At 44.4% G+C, this 16,930-nt stretch overlaps 1 protein-coding gene across 48 annotated transcripts in view; it reads right to left on the reverse strand.

The window, feature by feature from the left end:
- The window catches only part of NRXN1 (neurexin 1), a 1,011,196-nt gene that overhangs the window by 121,216 nt on the left and 873,050 nt on the right, over positions 1–16,930 (reverse strand). For 32 of the 48 annotated variants that reach the window (XM_083494072.1, XM_083494061.1, XM_083494067.1 and 29 more), the window contains 2 exons: positions 11,216–11,305; positions 8,838–9,157 (listed from right to left, as the gene is read on the reverse strand). In XM_083494072.1, coding sequence (XP_083350198.1) covers positions 8,838–9,157; positions 11,216–11,305 — 410 coding nt within the window. The remainder of the gene's footprint in view (positions 1–8,837; positions 9,158–11,215; positions 11,306–16,930) is intronic. The other 16 variants (XM_083494081.1, XM_083494078.1, XM_083494082.1 and 13 more) reach the window with 1 other exon arrangement.

Raw genomic sequence — 16,930 nt, forward strand, 5'->3', positions numbered from 1 at the left:
AAAATTAACTCTGTGCCTATATTGACTACCCTATTTTTCGCCCTATAGGACGCACCGGCCCATAGGACGTACCTAGATTTTTTTGGGGGGAAATAAAGGGAAAAAAATTATTCCCCCCCCCCCAGACGCGGGGCTGGGGCAGGAGAAGCCCGAGCTTCCCCCGACCCCAGCCCCCAGAATGGGAGCCAGAGTGGCTCCCGGAGCTTGCGGGACTGGGGGTGGGGGAAGCCCGAGCTTCCCCCGCCCCCAGCCCCCAGAAAGGGTCCGAGAGCGATGGCAAAGGTGAGCGCACCTTCGCCATCACTCCCAGAGCTTGCGGGGCTGGAGGTGGGGGAAGCCAGAGCTTCCCCCACCCCCAGCCCCCAGAAAGGGTCCGAGAGCGATGGCGAAGGTGAGCGCACCTTTGCCATTGCTCCCGGAGCTTGCAGGAGCTGGGGGTGGTGGAAGCCAGAGCTTCCCCCGCCCCCAGCCCCCAGAAAGGGTCCGAGAGCGATGGCGAAGGTGAGCGCAACTTTGCCATTGCTCCCGGAGCTTGCAGGAGCTGGGGGTGGTGGAAGCCAGAGCTTCCCCCGCCCCCAGCCCCCAGAAAGGGTCCGAGAGCGATGGCGAAGGTGAGCGCACCTTTGCCATTGCTCCTGGAGCTTGCAGGAGCTGGGGGTGGTGGAAGCCAGAGCTTCCCCCGCCCCCAGCCCCCAGAAAGGGTCCGAGAGCGATGGCGAAGGTGAGCGCACCTTTGCCATTGCTCCCGGAGCTTGCAGGAGCTGGGGGCGGGGGAAGCCGGAGCTTCTCCCGTCCCCAGCCCGCAGAGCAGGTCAGAGAGCGATGGCGAAGGTGTGCGCACCTTCGCCATCGCTCTGGGACCTTGCACGGGCTGGGGGCGGGGGAAGCCGGAGCTTCTCCCGTCCCCAGCCCCCCGAACAGGTCAGAGAGCGATGGCGATGGTGTGCGCACGTTCGCCATCGCTCTCGGGGCTTGGGAGGCTGCGGGCGGGGGAAGCTGGAGCTTCCCCCGACCCCAGCCCCCCGAACGGGTTGGAGAGCGATGGCAAAGGTGCGCGCAGCTTTGGCATCGCTCTGGGAGCTTGCGCGGCTGGGGGGATAGCTTCCTTAAGCCTGGAGAGCAAGAGGGGTCGGTGCGCACCGACCCCTCTCGCTCTCCAGGCTTCAGCGAAAGCCTGCATTCGCGGCGATGGGATGTGGGAGGGAGCTCGCTCGCCGCCCCGCGTGTGCTCGCCGCCGGCGCCCCGCCTCTCGCCGCCCGACTCGCCCGCCTCCCTCCCACGGCACACTAGGCAACGTCTCACGGCACACTAGTGTGCCGCGGAACACCGGTTGGGAAACACTGTCTTACGTACTGAAATACATCGGAACACAAATACACTTTGGCTCGCTGCTGCCTCTGGAAGCCAAATCCTGTGTTGGCCTAATGTGAACAGGCAATTATCTCTCTCTATCGCTCTCTCTCTCTATCATCTATCTATCCTGAAATAATAATGCATAAGATAAAGAAATAATACAAAATAGTCATATCGTTGTTTTTAGCTACCTTATATCTAACCTATCTAGATGTACATACATGGCTAAATAAGAGAAATGGGAGGGAAATGATAATAAGTGTGTGTGTGTGTGTGTGTGTGTGTGTGTGTGTAGTATATAATCACAATGTTCCTGATAAAGCACATGGTTCTACCTTTTCTTGCATATTCTTGTTCCAGCACATTAGGAAGCAGGATGTTTCTAACGAAGTAGCTTAGCAGGGAAAGGCCCCTGAAACTGAGATTGCCCCAGATAAATCAAGATCACTAGAGAATGTGATCCAAAATAACTGGTCATTTGGAGTACCACTTACCTGTAGATACACATGGCCCAAACATTTGTGTTGAACGGCAGTGGCTTCAGAAAGCAAAGGTTTTCCAGCAAAGGTCAAGAAATGTACAACTAAGGCATTCCAGCTTAAACTCCGTCCCATCTATACCCTGAAGACTGAACCGCAAGGCCCATTTACTTTGACGCAGGGATGGGTGTTTGTTTTTTCCTATCCCTGGTAGGCAAACTTCCAGGGTAGGAGTTGGCTGTATGCATGCTAGTAGTGGGTGGAGCCTGAGGCAAAAGTGGGTGGAACAGCAGTGGATGTGATCCTTACCTTTGTGTGGCTGGAATGCAAGCTATTGTAGAAAAGTCAAAGGTCCACCCCCCTGCAACCTTCTACAGTGGTGCCCCGCAAGACAAAAAACCCGCTAGACGAAAGGGTTTTCCGTTTTTCGATGCGCTTCGCAAGATGAATTTCCCTATGGGCTTGCTTCGCAAGACGAAAACGTCTTGCGAGTCTTGCGATTTTTTTCGCTCCCCCCCTTTTTCTAAGCCGCTAAGCCGCTAATAGCCTTTTAGCCGCTAAGCCTTTAATAGCCGCTAAACCACTAAACCGCTAATAGCACTAATCCACTAAGCTGCTAATAGGGTTGCTTCACAAGATGAAAAAACCACTAGACGAAGAGACTCGCGGAACAGATTATTTTCGTCTTGCGAGGCACCACTGTATTCTTGCAAGCAAGAGGCATTTTCACAGTCCAAAGAATCATTTCCCAGCAAAGTTGAGAGCGCTAGAGGCGGGTCCAGAGCAGGGCTGCAAAGGCGTGTAGCTTGAGCAACTAAAAGTGTCCACCCAAAGAAATGAACCAAGCAAGCCAACACACCTCACTGCAAATCTCCAAAGCATCCCGTTATTAACCCGCCCATCAATTATTGCCTAACGAAGCTTGCAAACCGAATGCAAGGTAAAGGTAAACGGTAAAGGACCCCTGGGTGGTTAAGTCCAGTCAAATTTGACTCTGGGGTGCAGCACTCATCTCCGCTTTCAGGCCAAGGGAGCTGGCGTTCGTCTGCAGACAGCTTTCCCAGGTCATGTGGCCAGCGTGACTAAACCACTTCTGGCGCAACGGTACACTGTGACAGAAACCAGAGCAAATGGAAACACTGTTTACCTACCTGCCGAAGTGGTACCTATTTTGTCAGGAACGTGCCCCCCCCCCGAGCACAGGGGAAGAGTCATCCTCAGAAATTGAGCTAAGCGAGCAAGGGGCCGACTCTACAGATGAGAGCTGTGTGTCAGAGTTTAGAGAGAACAGCCCGGCCCCTAAGAAGCTGTTAGTTAGCTCCCAAGGAGAGGGAGAGTTGGAAGTCAGCCCGATTGTTGCCAGGCAACTAGCAGATAAGCCAGAGTCTGAGGCTGTGTCTTCTGTGAGTGAGGAGGAGACAGTCCAGCAGTTCAGTTCCCGTACTAGGAGACTGGAGAAGCTCAGAGAACAATTGAAGGGAAGGAGAAGAAAGGCGGATTTTGGCGTTCTTGTTGGGGGAGGCATGATGAGTCAAAATGAGCAACTACTGTTAGTGAGAGCACGCAGGAAGGCCGGGCTCTGGATGTGCTTTTTCTTGTAAACAAACTTGCATAAAACTGACGGAGAGTCGCTGCTTATCGGGCTGCTTGCCTGCCAGAGATTGTTATATATCTATCTACTTGCACTGGTATGCTTTCAAACTGCTAGGTTGTCAGGAGCTGGGAAAAACAACGGGAACTCGCCCTGTCGCATGGATTCGAACTGCTGACCTTACGATCAGGAAGCTCAAGAGGCTCAGTGGTTTAGACCACAGTGCCACCCGCATCCCAGTACATTGTAAACGTACTGATGAGAGAGACAGACAGACAGAGAACCAAACCAAGCAAGCCAATTCTTAATTGAAGGTGTGTTGTACTCAGCCATACCCTCTGAGGGGGTCAAATGCAACTAACCACACCTCTTCAACCCACTCACAACTTTAACTTCAATGTAGTACAGTGGTGCCCCGCAAGACGAATGCCTCGCAAGATGAAAAACTCGCTAGACGAAAGGGTTTTGTGGTTTTTGAGCTGCTTCGCAAGACGAATTTCCCTATGGGCTTGCTTCGCAAGACAAAAACGTATTGAGTTTTTTGCAAGTTTGTTTCCTTAACACCGTTAATACAGTTGTGACTTGACTTCGAGGAGCAACTCATAGAACGCGATGTGGTAGCCTTTTTTGAGGTTTTTGGTGATTTTTGAAGCTTTTCCAAAACTTTTCCAACACCGTGCTTCGCAAGACGAAAAATTCGCTAGACGAAAAAACTCGCGGAACGAATTAATTTCGTCTTGCAAGGCACCACTGTAATTCTCTCAAGAGCTGGCATTCTGGAATGCCTCATTCGGCGAGGTTCCTCTTGCAACTTGGGAAAGCTTTCATCCTCCAGATTCATGGAGGAGAAGCCAGCCAGTGGTTCTAGCTGTTGTAGAACATAGAAAGACCACCTTCATGGCAACACGAGAAAAGGCCTTTTCTGCGGTGGCTCCCCATTTCTGGAATACTTTTCCCAGGGAGGCTCACCTGGTGCCTTCATTACATATCTTTAGGTGTCAGATGAAAACATTCCTCTGCTCCCAGGCCTTTGATCTATGGCCTTTATTTTGCTTGTTACTATGGCCTTTTAAATGTGTTTGTGGGAGGGGAATTTTTGTTGTTGTTGTTATTTATTTTGTATTTTCATTTCGTATCCTTATGGTGTAAACTGCCCAGTGATCTTCAGATGAAGGGATATATATGTGTGTGTATGCGCCGCATATACTTTTGCCTCCAGCAAAGATCTTCTTTGGATCTCATGCTCCTAAGTGCGTGAGCACTGAAAGGCAGGCTAGCATGGTGTGGTTCATTCTCGCCTGACTGAGGTTACAACAAAGGGGAGGTCCAGCATCTAGCAGGCCACAGGACATGGCCCAGGTGGGAAGAGGAAGACTGCACGGGGGAGGAGAAGGAGCCGTGACTTTTACAGCAAGGGATACAGTTTCCAAGCACACTTGGCAGAGCAACAAAAAACTTCATAACCACACAGCATTCAGAATCCCAGATCTGTAATGGATAACTGAGACACCGGATGTTAAAGTGAGCAGAAGCTTAAAAAGAGGACTGTGACACTTAAAATAGGACACCTAGCCACATAGTCAACAGAAACAGTGGGATAGTCTTCCATTTTATGGCATGTGGCTACTGACAGTGTGTTTGGAGGTCTGGGGCTGCTTTCAAAGTTTTGCAGACTTGCTGCAAAACAAGAAATAACTTTAGTAAAAAGTCTAGCTCGGGCATTTAAAATAAATAAATGCCCTGGTTGTGTGTGAGAGAGAGAACGAGAGAGAGAGAGAGAGATCTTTTATATAAATAACCATAAGAGTTTAAATTATCTTCCTTTAAATGAGAACTGTGATCTTTAATTGAATTCAATAGCCCTGCAAATGGACCAAATAATCTCTAATTGATTAGATCATTTACTCCTTATCAGCTCATTTTCTCCTTAAACTTGCATTTGCTTGTACCGGCGTTAACTTTCTTCCATTAGTAGTTAATATTCAATTGCCTGTTTTTTTCTTCATGCCACTAATTAATTAAAAGCGGGAGGAAAAGGTAACTTTCCTCCTTTTAGTACCGCAGAAAGTTCCAGAGTCAAACATTCCTCCATTTTTTGACAGGAATTGAGGGCATCACCCCCCCCCTTAAAGAACAGAAGTGAAAAGGAAAGTGAGCAGATCTAGGACATAAAGGCAAAGCCATCTTTAAAAGCAGGTTTCCCGCAAGGCAGTGGCCCCCTTCTGCAAGGGGCTGGGCCCTCTTGACGTCAATGGGAGATGAAAGTGCTCTTCTTTGCAGGACTGGGCAGCACAGCGTTGAGCCATCGCTAGAAGGCAGAGCAGCTCTTGCTGGCATAAAAGGAATTTACCATTTTTTGTTGCTGGCATCCATCCGTCTTGAGAGACGACGGCGTGTGCTGCCAGGGGTGAAGTCAACCTGCTGCATTAGCAACACTGAAGTAACCTACCTCCCTGGGGCACAAGCCTAGGCAGTGTGTTTGGAGATCCTGGGCTGACCAGACGACAAGACCCTCCTCTCGGCCTCCCTGTATTACTACTACTACTACTACTACTACTACTACTACTACTACTGAGGTAAGGTGAAGGACCCCTGGACTGTTAAGTCCAGTCAAAGGCGACTATGGGGTTGCGGAACTCATTTTGCTTTCAGGCCAGGGGAGCCAGTGTTTGTCCACAGACAGCTTTCCGGGTCATGTGACCAGCATGACGAAACCACTTCTGGCACAACGGAACACCGTGACAGAAACCAGAGCTCATGGAAACACCTTTTACCTTCCTGCCACAGCAGTACCTATTTATCTACTTGCGCTGGTGTGATTTCAAACTGCTAGGTTGGCAGGATGCTAGGTTGGCAGGACTACTGCTACTACTACTACAGTCGTACCTCAGAAGTCTAATGGAATCTGTTCTAGAAGTTCGTTCGACTTCCAAAACTTTCAGAAACCAAGGCTCGGCTTCCAATTAGCTGCAGTAAGCTCCTGCAGCCAACTGGAAGCCGTGGAACCCGCGCCAGACATTCAGGTTCAAAAGAACATTCGCAAACCGGAACACTCACTTCTGAGTTTGCGGCGTTCAGGAGCCAAAGCATTCGACTACCAAGGCGTTCAACTTCCGAGGTATGGCTGTAGTAGCAACAGCAATAAAGTGGTGCCTAATTATGCTGATGGAATAGTTCACAGCCAAAGTGAGATTCAGCAGTTTTGCACATCTGAATTTGCCTAGTGAGTCTAACAAGAGATGCTTGCTGGCAAATGCCGTTGCTCATGTGGTAATGAAGGAGCCCAACAGCCTCTATAAATCAAAGAATGTGATGAAAACAAGAGAAATGAAAAATAAAGGATCAGGGGGCACAAATCCTGCAGGATATTATGACTGCCACTGGTCACTCCCTGCCCCCCAAGAACCTGGGAACTGAAGTTTACTCCTCACAGCTACAACTGCCAGTACCCTTAACAAAGTACAGGTTAACTGTATGGTATTGATGTGACCATAGAGCTTTGTTTTATATATCTGTATTTTTTATACTTTTCCATCACAATTTTTCAATCAATATAACCAGACATTCATAATCATCAGCTTCCCTCTCCCACCTTCCATGGTTCTGTTTATTTATCCATTTACAACTGCATGTTCTAATTACTCCATATGTTTTATTTTTCTGCTTACTCCCTATATCTTCAATACCTGAAACTGCTGAATTTACTCCCACCCTGCTAATGTTTTTAATTCATTTAACACAATTCTTTGTATATTCTGCAAACATTTTCCATTCTTCCTTAAAGACTCTATCTTCCCGATCTCTTATTCTACTAGTTAGATTTGCAAATTCCATATATCCCATCAATTTCATCTGCCACTCCTCCTTTGTTGGTATAATTTTCTCTCTCCATTTCTGAGCATAGATCACTAGGGCTGCTGTGGTTGCGTATAAATGCTTCTGATATGTGGGGGCATCCATTCCTATGTGGATTTTGCCCACGCATAGTCAAAACAACACCATCCACCTCACATCAGAGGCATGAGGAGATCCCAGGGTTGGCAGCAGTACAGTGTTATTTAAGAAGATGAAGAAACCCTAAGCACAGTAAAATCGCAAACAGCTCAGTGTGGAGTAAAGATACTCAGTGGACAAAGAATGCTGCGTGTCTGTTGGTGAAGGGGGGAAATACATACACACAACAAGAACTAGTGGCCTGGAATGCAAGGGAGTATCCTCAAAAAGCATATGACTGGCTGGAGTGGGAGCATGCCACACTGCAACATTTGGTTGCTGGGTTTTTGCATGTGTCTGTTGGTGGCAAACTGAAATTTAATCACAGTGATCATCTGAGGATTCTAACAGATTACCTATACAAGGTGGAATGGCACTGGCAAGATGGAATGGTACTGAACTGAGCCCATTCAAAACTGGCCCCAACGCTTTAGAGGGTCCAAGAGGTGATATGAACATTTGTATCCAAAGCCTCCCTGTCAATGCCATCATTGTACCTCATTAAACTCTGTTTGAGAACCCGCACCTTATTGTAAAGCATTTGTTTCAATGGACATCATATCTTGAACAATCTCCAGGCAGACAACCTCAGATAACTAGGTTGGGTAGGAAATAGGACTGAAACAATGGAAAAACACTACCAGATTGGAGACGGCTGTTGACTGAATGAATCGCTAGCCTGACTTGGTATATAGCAGGTTCTAACACAGATAGAATTAACAGGACCAGATAGGCTCTTAATTTCTAAATCAGCCCAACATTTGCTAAATTAGTCAAGTTTACCTAATTATAGTCTAAGGCCTGTATCTCTATTATGTTCACCAAGCCACCTAGAAACACACCTGATATGTCTACTTCTAGGACAGATGTTGTGTAACATACAATTTGTGGCGCCCCTATCAGTGGTGTGCCAAAAGTCAGTGATGAAACTCAGCTGAATAACCTTTTTCTACACGGTCTTGTCATAGCTGGTATAAGCCACAGTATGGAAAGAAGTATCTCCACTCAGACATTTGCTTGGATATTCACATGGTCACAGCGCCCACATATTCACCGTATGTGCAGGATGAAGACATTGTGGTCAATACAACTTGAGACCTCCTATCTATGCCAAAAAGTTGTTCTACCTGTAAGAGGAGATGCTTGCAGAAAATCCAGAAAAACGTAAAAATAAAAGACAATTGCAAAACATTCCATCATGGTTGACTAACCCACAATTTCAGTATCTGTGCTGTCAAACAGGATGCAGATACCAAGGTCAATGCTATCCCTATCTATGGATAGCCCTGATGACCATCACCTTACATCTTCACAAAAGGTGTTTGACCTGTGAAAGCAGGCATTTGCGGAAACTCCAGAGAAGAAATGTAAAAAGAAAAGAAAACCCAAACATCGAGAAATTCCATCATGGCTGACTAACCTGACCAATGGGCTCTTTTGTTGGTGGCTTTCCTCTTCTAGCTGTGCTTGTCGCCAGAGTGGTGGTGGTTTCCATGACTGACGTGGACATCTCAGACTGCATTGCAGTTGCGGTTGACTCAGTTGTCATAGAGGAAGGCACTTCACCAACGAGTCTCACGTTCCCTTCTATCACTATGTTGGTGTCGCTCTCAGCGGCCATGTTGAGGACTTTCAAGCCGTTGTAGTAGAGTCCAGAAAGCTGCCCCTGAAATGGGTGGCCCCGCTCCTTGCCTCCAATTTTAATTGTCGCTTGGCTATTGAAGATTGTGAGCTGACGCCCTGCAAAGATAGTATTACATACATGCAAAAAATGTTGATTGCGAACACTACACTCTTAAACAGAGGATGATTTTTAAACAGATTGTTATGGGGTGGAGGATGAGAGCAATAAACTATAAGAAAGGAACTTTGCTCATAATTCATTGCTTTTTTAATGAGGTGTCCATGGAATGCAGAATTGTCAATCTATGTATGTAATTTCTAAAATTTATGTTGGGTTTGCTTTTCACTTGAAAGGCCAATTGGGATTTTTTTTGGTCTATTTTCTACAGACTACTTCCTCACCCATTCTTTTTATCATGATCATTATTATTTTGGTCCAAACTTTAGAGGTGTGTGTGTGTGTGTATTTGTAGGTCAGATTTCTGATTGCCGGTTCTATCAGGCAAAACATGCAAAATTGCAAGGATTGCAAATACTTATGTATTACATTTCTCTCACACAAGCATTCATCTACGTAGATCTATGTAATATGTAAATATGCCAATATTCCAGGTCACATGCAATCATAGTTTAGTGCTATGTGGACAACCCAGCACAAGTTCCAAGTGAAGCATCAGGCTCATGCATTTGCCCTTCCACACCTCTCCTTTCCGCGCACGACAAAGGAAGGCGAGTTTTTCCGAGTTTAGTTTTGCTTTCAAAGAACCTCCGCTTTGCATTATGTAGAAATCAGGAATCCTTGTTTAAGGCAAACAACGGTTCCTCAAACAAGCCAGAACCATAAGCAATGGTTTGGAGTTGGCCTGTTTACAAACCGACCAGTCTGTTTGACATAAGGATCCCTAGTTTGTATGTAATGCTAAGCCAAGATTCCTTAAGAGAGAAACTAAACATAGAAAAAGTCTGGCTTTCCATCCATGCAGGAAGTGGTGGGCAAAGTTTGTAAACCTGATGCCCTTATTGGGCTTGTGGAGGTTCATCCATGTGGCGCTAAGCCACAGTTTAGTGTTACATGCAAATGTCGTCACTTCGTTTAATGAATCCTAACATTTAAAAAATTCTCATTAAATACAAGCATTCATAGATCTATCCTATTCATTTGTAAGGCTATCTGCTCCTGAATCTCCCTGTAAATTCATACATGAATTTCCTACACACACACACACACACACACACACACACACACACACACACACTGAAGAGGCATGAGATACATACAGTATACTGAGCATTTCAGAAAAAAAACAAAAAATGCTAAAGAAAGAAAGAGAGAGAGAGAGATGTCTGATTGTCTTTCAGCAAGGCTACTGACGAAAAGAAAAAGGAAGAAAATTAAAAGAAACAAAAACGTTTTGGATGTAAAAAGTAAGTTTAAGGAATGAAACATATATCAATGAAGAGTCATGTCACATTGCTATTGAAAACAGAAATCCTCACCAATGCAAGCTCATTATTATTATTATTGTTATTCATAAACATAATATTCTCTTTTGCAGATTGGTTTCTGCTCATAATAAAAGCATGCACACAACTTTAAGCTCTTTTAATTAGTGTTTGTTCCAAAATCCCCTTTGAATGTAGCCAACGTTAAAGGGACTTCATCTCATTTGGCAATCATATTGCCCACTATTTAATATCACCTACAGTTTAAACAATGATTTTTTTTTTGCTTTGTTTCTTTCAGGACCGTAATGAAGATCTCATAACTACATACAGATACATACATATATATATAAATATATATAAATATAAATATATTTAGTTAATAATTTAGATGATGGAACATGTCATATAATCTATGAATGATTTATCAGTTTTGGTTAATGCTTGCTATGAGTACCTTCATAGATTGAGTTAGTGGATTATATTTAACAGTCCCTTTAACCTTAAGTTAACAGGGTAAGATTATTAAACAGGCGATACCACTAAAATGTATATAGAAATTATTATATACACGGTATGCAAATATTTACTCTACAGTTTACTGTTTAAAATTTGTTTTTAATTTAGTTTTACCGAAAAATTTATTGTTTTATGTTTATTGGTGTTACAATGAAGCACTACTCGGTTATGTTCAAATTATTTTTTATTTGAAGTTTTAATCAATGTTTTTACCTTTGTCGAGTAGCCATTCATCAACTACTCGACCAAGCCGATATGGAATTCGCTGTCTAGCAATCGCCAGGCGCTCGTTATCATTGTTTCCTTTAAAGTTTAAAGAGACATTTCATTGGTTAAAATCTGTAAGGTCAAAGGTTAAAAGTTAATACTTAAAGCTTGAGCTATACAGTTGCCACATGATTATTATTTTTTTTGGAAAAAATTTGGAATGTTTTAAAAAGCTCTACCTAGAACATTTCATGGTTCAGACTTGCCATTCATTCATTTATTTTATTTTAGCAAACAAAATTATTCCTATGTTAATTGAAAATTAGAAATCTGCATTTGAGCTAGGTTATTAAAACTTAAGTTATAGACAGACCCCAAAAAAACAAATTTAAACATCAAACACTAGCTTTACAAAAAGAATGTTCATTGACCTCAGGGTTTTGTCTTTTTTTGTTGGTTTGTTTGTTTTGATGTTTCTTATTAACTAGTTAAAACAGGTTCAGGTGAAACAGGTTTAATTTTGCAAAATACCTCTTGCTCCAACCTCTTACTCCGGGTTAGTCATTTAAAGAAGAAGAACATTACAACGCTTAACCATCGTCAAGGACACACTTACGTCTGAGATCTAGAAAGCGATCTGACATAATTTATATCCTAGTCAGGAAAAAATACATTTTTAAAATTCTCTAGCTTCCAAATCAATTAATTCCAAAGGCTTCAAATATACTGAACAGGTAGCAGAAGGAAAACAAGAACAAGAACACATCAGGTTATTAACTGCTTGGATATCATTGTGGAATGTAAAGAATCAGTTTCCTCATAGATCATCAAGGCTTTGACAAAAGTAGCACCAGAAACGATGGTTTAAATGTAAATAGAAATCTTGATAGCGAAAAGGTTAGTCACACTGAACCACACAACGTAATGTGTATCTACTCAGCAATACTTTTGATTCAGGCTAAGACTGCAATCCTATTCACACGTATCCAGGAGTAAGTTCCACTGAAAACAATGGAACTCACATCTGAGTAGAGATGCGTAGGATTGCACGGTTAAGTCAGACCGAAATCCAATGGATAAGAGAGTTGTTAAGTTGTGCTGATTTCAGAGGGAATTAACCTTAACTCTTTAGAATGGGGTCCTTGAAGTGCACAGAGATTATAAATATTCCCATTACTTTATAAGCTGTGATACACACACCACTTGAGGTCACTGAATCTGTGTCAGGCTGTTTTATGCTTTACGTTTTACAGAGAAGATTAAGCCAGAGGTTTGGTGACACTGACGATATGAGAGAGGGGTAGTCATAGATGCCAGCAGGAAACAGGTCAATGATGCTTATTCCTCCGCAAGTTGAATGTGCAGTTTGATTCTCTGCTTTACATTAATGATAGGTGAGAATACTTCTTTCAAAAAGCTCTTAAAATGGTTGGAGGCATCAGCGTTCCTGAATATCAGTTGCTGGAAACCACAGGAGGAGAGACTGTTCTTGCACTCAAATCCTCCTTGTGGTTTTCCAGCAGGCTCTTCATATGTTCAGGTTCTGGCAAAAAAAATATGTCATGCCTGGTTCACCCAGGAACAAACATGAAAGCTTTCTGAGAACACCACCTCATAGAGGCAATGTCATGTGGCAGACAGTTTTTGAAAAGCAGTTATGGCTGAGTTGATATTTGCCCCTCCATTTGCAGATGACCAACAAAGTGAAGCATTCTGGGAGGTTTTCTTTTTAGGATGCTTGCCTATGCTGGCAATGGTTCTTCTGTATCTCCTACTACCTAGGAATGAAATCACATGATAGTGTTGTAGCAACATTTCCAGTGGGATCTGGGTGGGTGTGGCAGCTACCAGCAATGGGCCACCAGGAGATGCAGTGCTGTTCCAAAATGGCGGCATGAATGAAAAATGGGGAGCTGGTGACAACATAAGCTTTTTCTCAACCCTTCTTCACCATTTAAGAGTCGTCAACAGGCTCATCTCAGCTATCTGCCAATCTCCCATTCCCACCACCCTTCTGAGTAATACCCCTCCCCACCTTCTCACTATATAGAAGGATCTGGCAACTTCTGTTTCAGTGTATCTGAAGAAGAGTGCATGCACACGAAAGCTCATACCAAGAACTAACTTAGTTGGTCTTTAAGGTGCTACTGGAAGGAATTTTTTTTTTATTTTGACTTCTTCACCATGTAGACCTTTTGACTCCGCTGTAGAAGAAACTCCCTCTGTGCTTCTGGAGATTTTTTAACTATTCCATCCCAAACTCTCCCCCCCCCCCCAGACATTTGCAACTCTGAAGAGAACATGAATTAACTGGCACCAGACATACATTCACCATTCATTATGTGGAGCAGCTTCTGTATTCTTCAGAAGTGGTTACCAGTTCTGAACCTTATGTGATGCAAGGCAAGGGCCTGGGAAAACTGACCCCAAAGAGAGGACCGGCAGCCCTAGTAGAAACTTTTGTTCCCCATGTCTAGTCTCAACCTGATTTGGAACCTCTAATCATTCTTCTCTGTCACTGAAGTCCCACACTGGTCACTCTCAATCAAATTTGAAATGGTTTAGAAATACGCATGCAAATTATACACAGTTAAAAACCACTTTATTCTGTTGTTCTATTTCTTGAACTGGCCTTCTGACTTGTAGAAGCAAAAATGCAGAATTCCTTCCCCCGACTTTGAAAGTTTATAGATTTGGAGCACAGTGTGGTTTCGGTAAATCTGAATCTAATCATCGGTGTTTTATTTACTTCTAAAGGTCTCTTTCAGAAACTATTCCTGCTAAAACTCTATGCTTTGTGGGAGTTTAGGAACTTCAGTGGCTTCCTATAAGATTCGAAAATCTGCAAATTACATTTCATTCCGTCTACCGCAATCTTGCACCACTGGGAGCTAAAAAGCTAATGGAAAGTGCAGAAATTGCCAGTTGATTTGTAAAGGTCACACACATATAATAATTTTTGATTACTTTGACTCATCTCTCAAAAGAGTATGTGTGAGGAAATTGTGTCCGGATTGTAACACAAAGAGGTTTATTCAGGTTCTTGCAGCTGATTATACCAATGGTAAAGCTTTGGGGGAACAGTATCATACAGATTTTTTTAAAAACCCATATGCATAATCCATCCCATGGATATGCAGCCCAATATGCACAGAGGGACTGAATAGATAGAATGTTTCTTCCTCCATCAGCGCACATGAGAAGCACATTGACATCATCCAGAGTGGGAGTCTTCACATCTCCTGTCTTCGCATCGATTCATCCACCTCCAGCCCAGGGCGTTGGTCATGGCATCAGCCAATTGTGCCAGCCTGTTGAATTATTACTTACTACTATTATTTATTAAATGATGCCAAAGGAATGTGCTGTCCTGCAGAGCTATTTAGCTAAAGGTTTGCTAACAAGTTTTGGACTTCATCATTGGTGCTAATGATCCTGGTGAGATGTCTGGAGTGCTGTCTTCTCTGATGTTGTTGGATGGAGTTCAGCTGCTGCAGTTTGAGGACCAGGCAAGGTCAGGTTCATGTAACTGCTTGTACCTTTGCCCCTCCTGGTTTATAAAATCTAGCAGAGAGAAGATAGCTGGATGAGCCAGGGAGGTAACTAATGCTTCTCTTCAAGAAGGAGTGGTCCCAGGTTGCCTGAAGGAAGTGATTCCTTTTCTGGCCAAAGTTCTTGTTTGCCAACCAGATCCAGTTCTTGGAGGAGACAGCTTTTGAAGATCCATTTCAACTGGGATTCAGGTCTGGTTTTGATATGCGTCTGTAACCCAAGGTACCACTGTATTGCCTGCATTGACTGCCAAAGGTACTTTGGGGTTCCAGGCAGGAGTCTTCTCCAGCGCTATTTGGAGACACTCGAGATTGAATCTGGCACCTTCTGCATATGCTCTACCTGTGAGCTGCAGACCCTTCATTGAAACCCTTCTCCCATGCAGAGTTTGTTCCAGATCATAAGAGCGCAAGAAGAGCCTGCTGGATCAGGCCAATGGCCCACCTAGGCCATCATCCCGTTCTCACTATGGCCAACCAGGTGCTTGTGGAAAGCGGGACCTGAGCACAAGAGCACTCTCCCCTCCAGTGGTTTCCAGCATGAATACCATTCATCATGGCTCATAAAGGTAAAGGTAAAGGGACCCCTGACAATTAGGTCCAGTTGTAACCGACTCTGGGGTTGTGGCGCTCATCTCGCTTTATTGGCCGAGGGAGCCGGCGTACAGCTTCCAGGTCATGTGGCCAGCATGACTAAGCCACTTCTGGCGAACCAGAGCAGCACACGGAAACACCGTTTACCTTCCCGCCGGAGCGGTACCCATTCATCTACTTGCACTTTCGAACTGCTAGGTTGGCAGGAGCAGGGACCGAGCAACGGGAGCTCACCCCGTCGCGGGGATTCGAACCGCCGACCTTCTGATCAGCAAATCCTAGGCTCTGTGGTTTAACCCACAGTGCCACATGGCTCATAGCCATCCATTAATCTGTCAAATACTCTTTTAAATCCATCCAGTTTGGTGGCCTCCTGATGTTCCCCAAACAAACTGATAACTGATAACTCAGAGGTGGCGATAGATCTCAGGGGAACAGTGACCAGCGAGAAAATGGAAGCCTCTTTCCCTTCCTGCGGTGGAAGCTCCCTCCTCAAGAGAAGGTGCTTTGTGAAACAAAGGAGGCCATTTGCTCTCCAAATCTGCACACACTGGGAGCAACTCCGGTCTCTCTCCTGTACCCCCTCTTCAAGTCTGGGGTGTGCGTTTTCCCGTGCCTGTCTGCAGCCTTCTCCTCCTCTTTATTGCCTCCATTTGTCTTGTTTTGATTCAGAGCCTTTTCCGCGGCTGCAATCAATAATTAAAGGTAAAAGTATCCTTCCCCAACTCAATTCTCCTCCCTTAGTAATAAGGCAGCAGCCTCCACGCAGCACCGAGTGGCTTAGATGGAGAGACTGCTGTGTTATATCAGGGAGAAGCAAGAGAAGATAAAAAAGCAACAAGGAGGTGATAAAAAAAGCCTTTGGCTGTTAAATTAAAGGTCATATTATGCTATCATGCCTACCAGAAATATATTAAAAAGGGGCCTTTTATAGTAATGGTGAAACGTTTAGCTAGTTGATACTATGCTGTGAAAGCTGAAATGGGCATCAAAAGGCGATTATATTATTCAGGTGTACGAATGAGGTGTAAAATGGAGGATTGCAGGATCTATAACCCTCTGCTGTGCTTCAGCCCAAAGGGCCATGTTCCTTTGGGGCAGGCTTCTGGGGGCCACATGACAATGATGTGCAGGGCCTGAAGAAGAAAAAAAGGATGCGGAACAATGGATGTAAAATGTCACCTTTGTTCAGCAGGCTTCTTTCTCCACACATTTCTCTCCATTCGCCGTCAAAAGAAGCAAGGGGCATGATCAGAATTGAAGGAAACATTCCAGGCAGGTGAAAACATGTGAAGCAGGGTCAGAAGGGGGCAGGGATGGGCGAGGGGTGAATATTTTTGATGTAATCCCCCCCCCCGGTTTTAATGAATGCATGGGTTCTGCTTCTGAGTCTGTTGTTTTGTTTTTGCAAAGACGCCTTGAGTCACCTGTAGTGAGAGAAGGGTCCCTCCAAACTCTACAATTCAATAATAATAATAATAATAATAATAATAATAATAATAATAATAATAGATAAATATTTAAATGTTAATTTATACATGAGCTTTCACACACCAGCAAATTAATGCAGAAATGA

The sequence above is a fragment of the Podarcis liolepis genome (genome assembly GCF_965112155.1).
Source record: "Podarcis liolepis genome assembly, chromosome: 3".
Taxonomy (NCBI): Eukaryota; Metazoa; Chordata; class Lepidosauria; order Squamata; family Lacertidae; genus Podarcis; species Podarcis liolepis.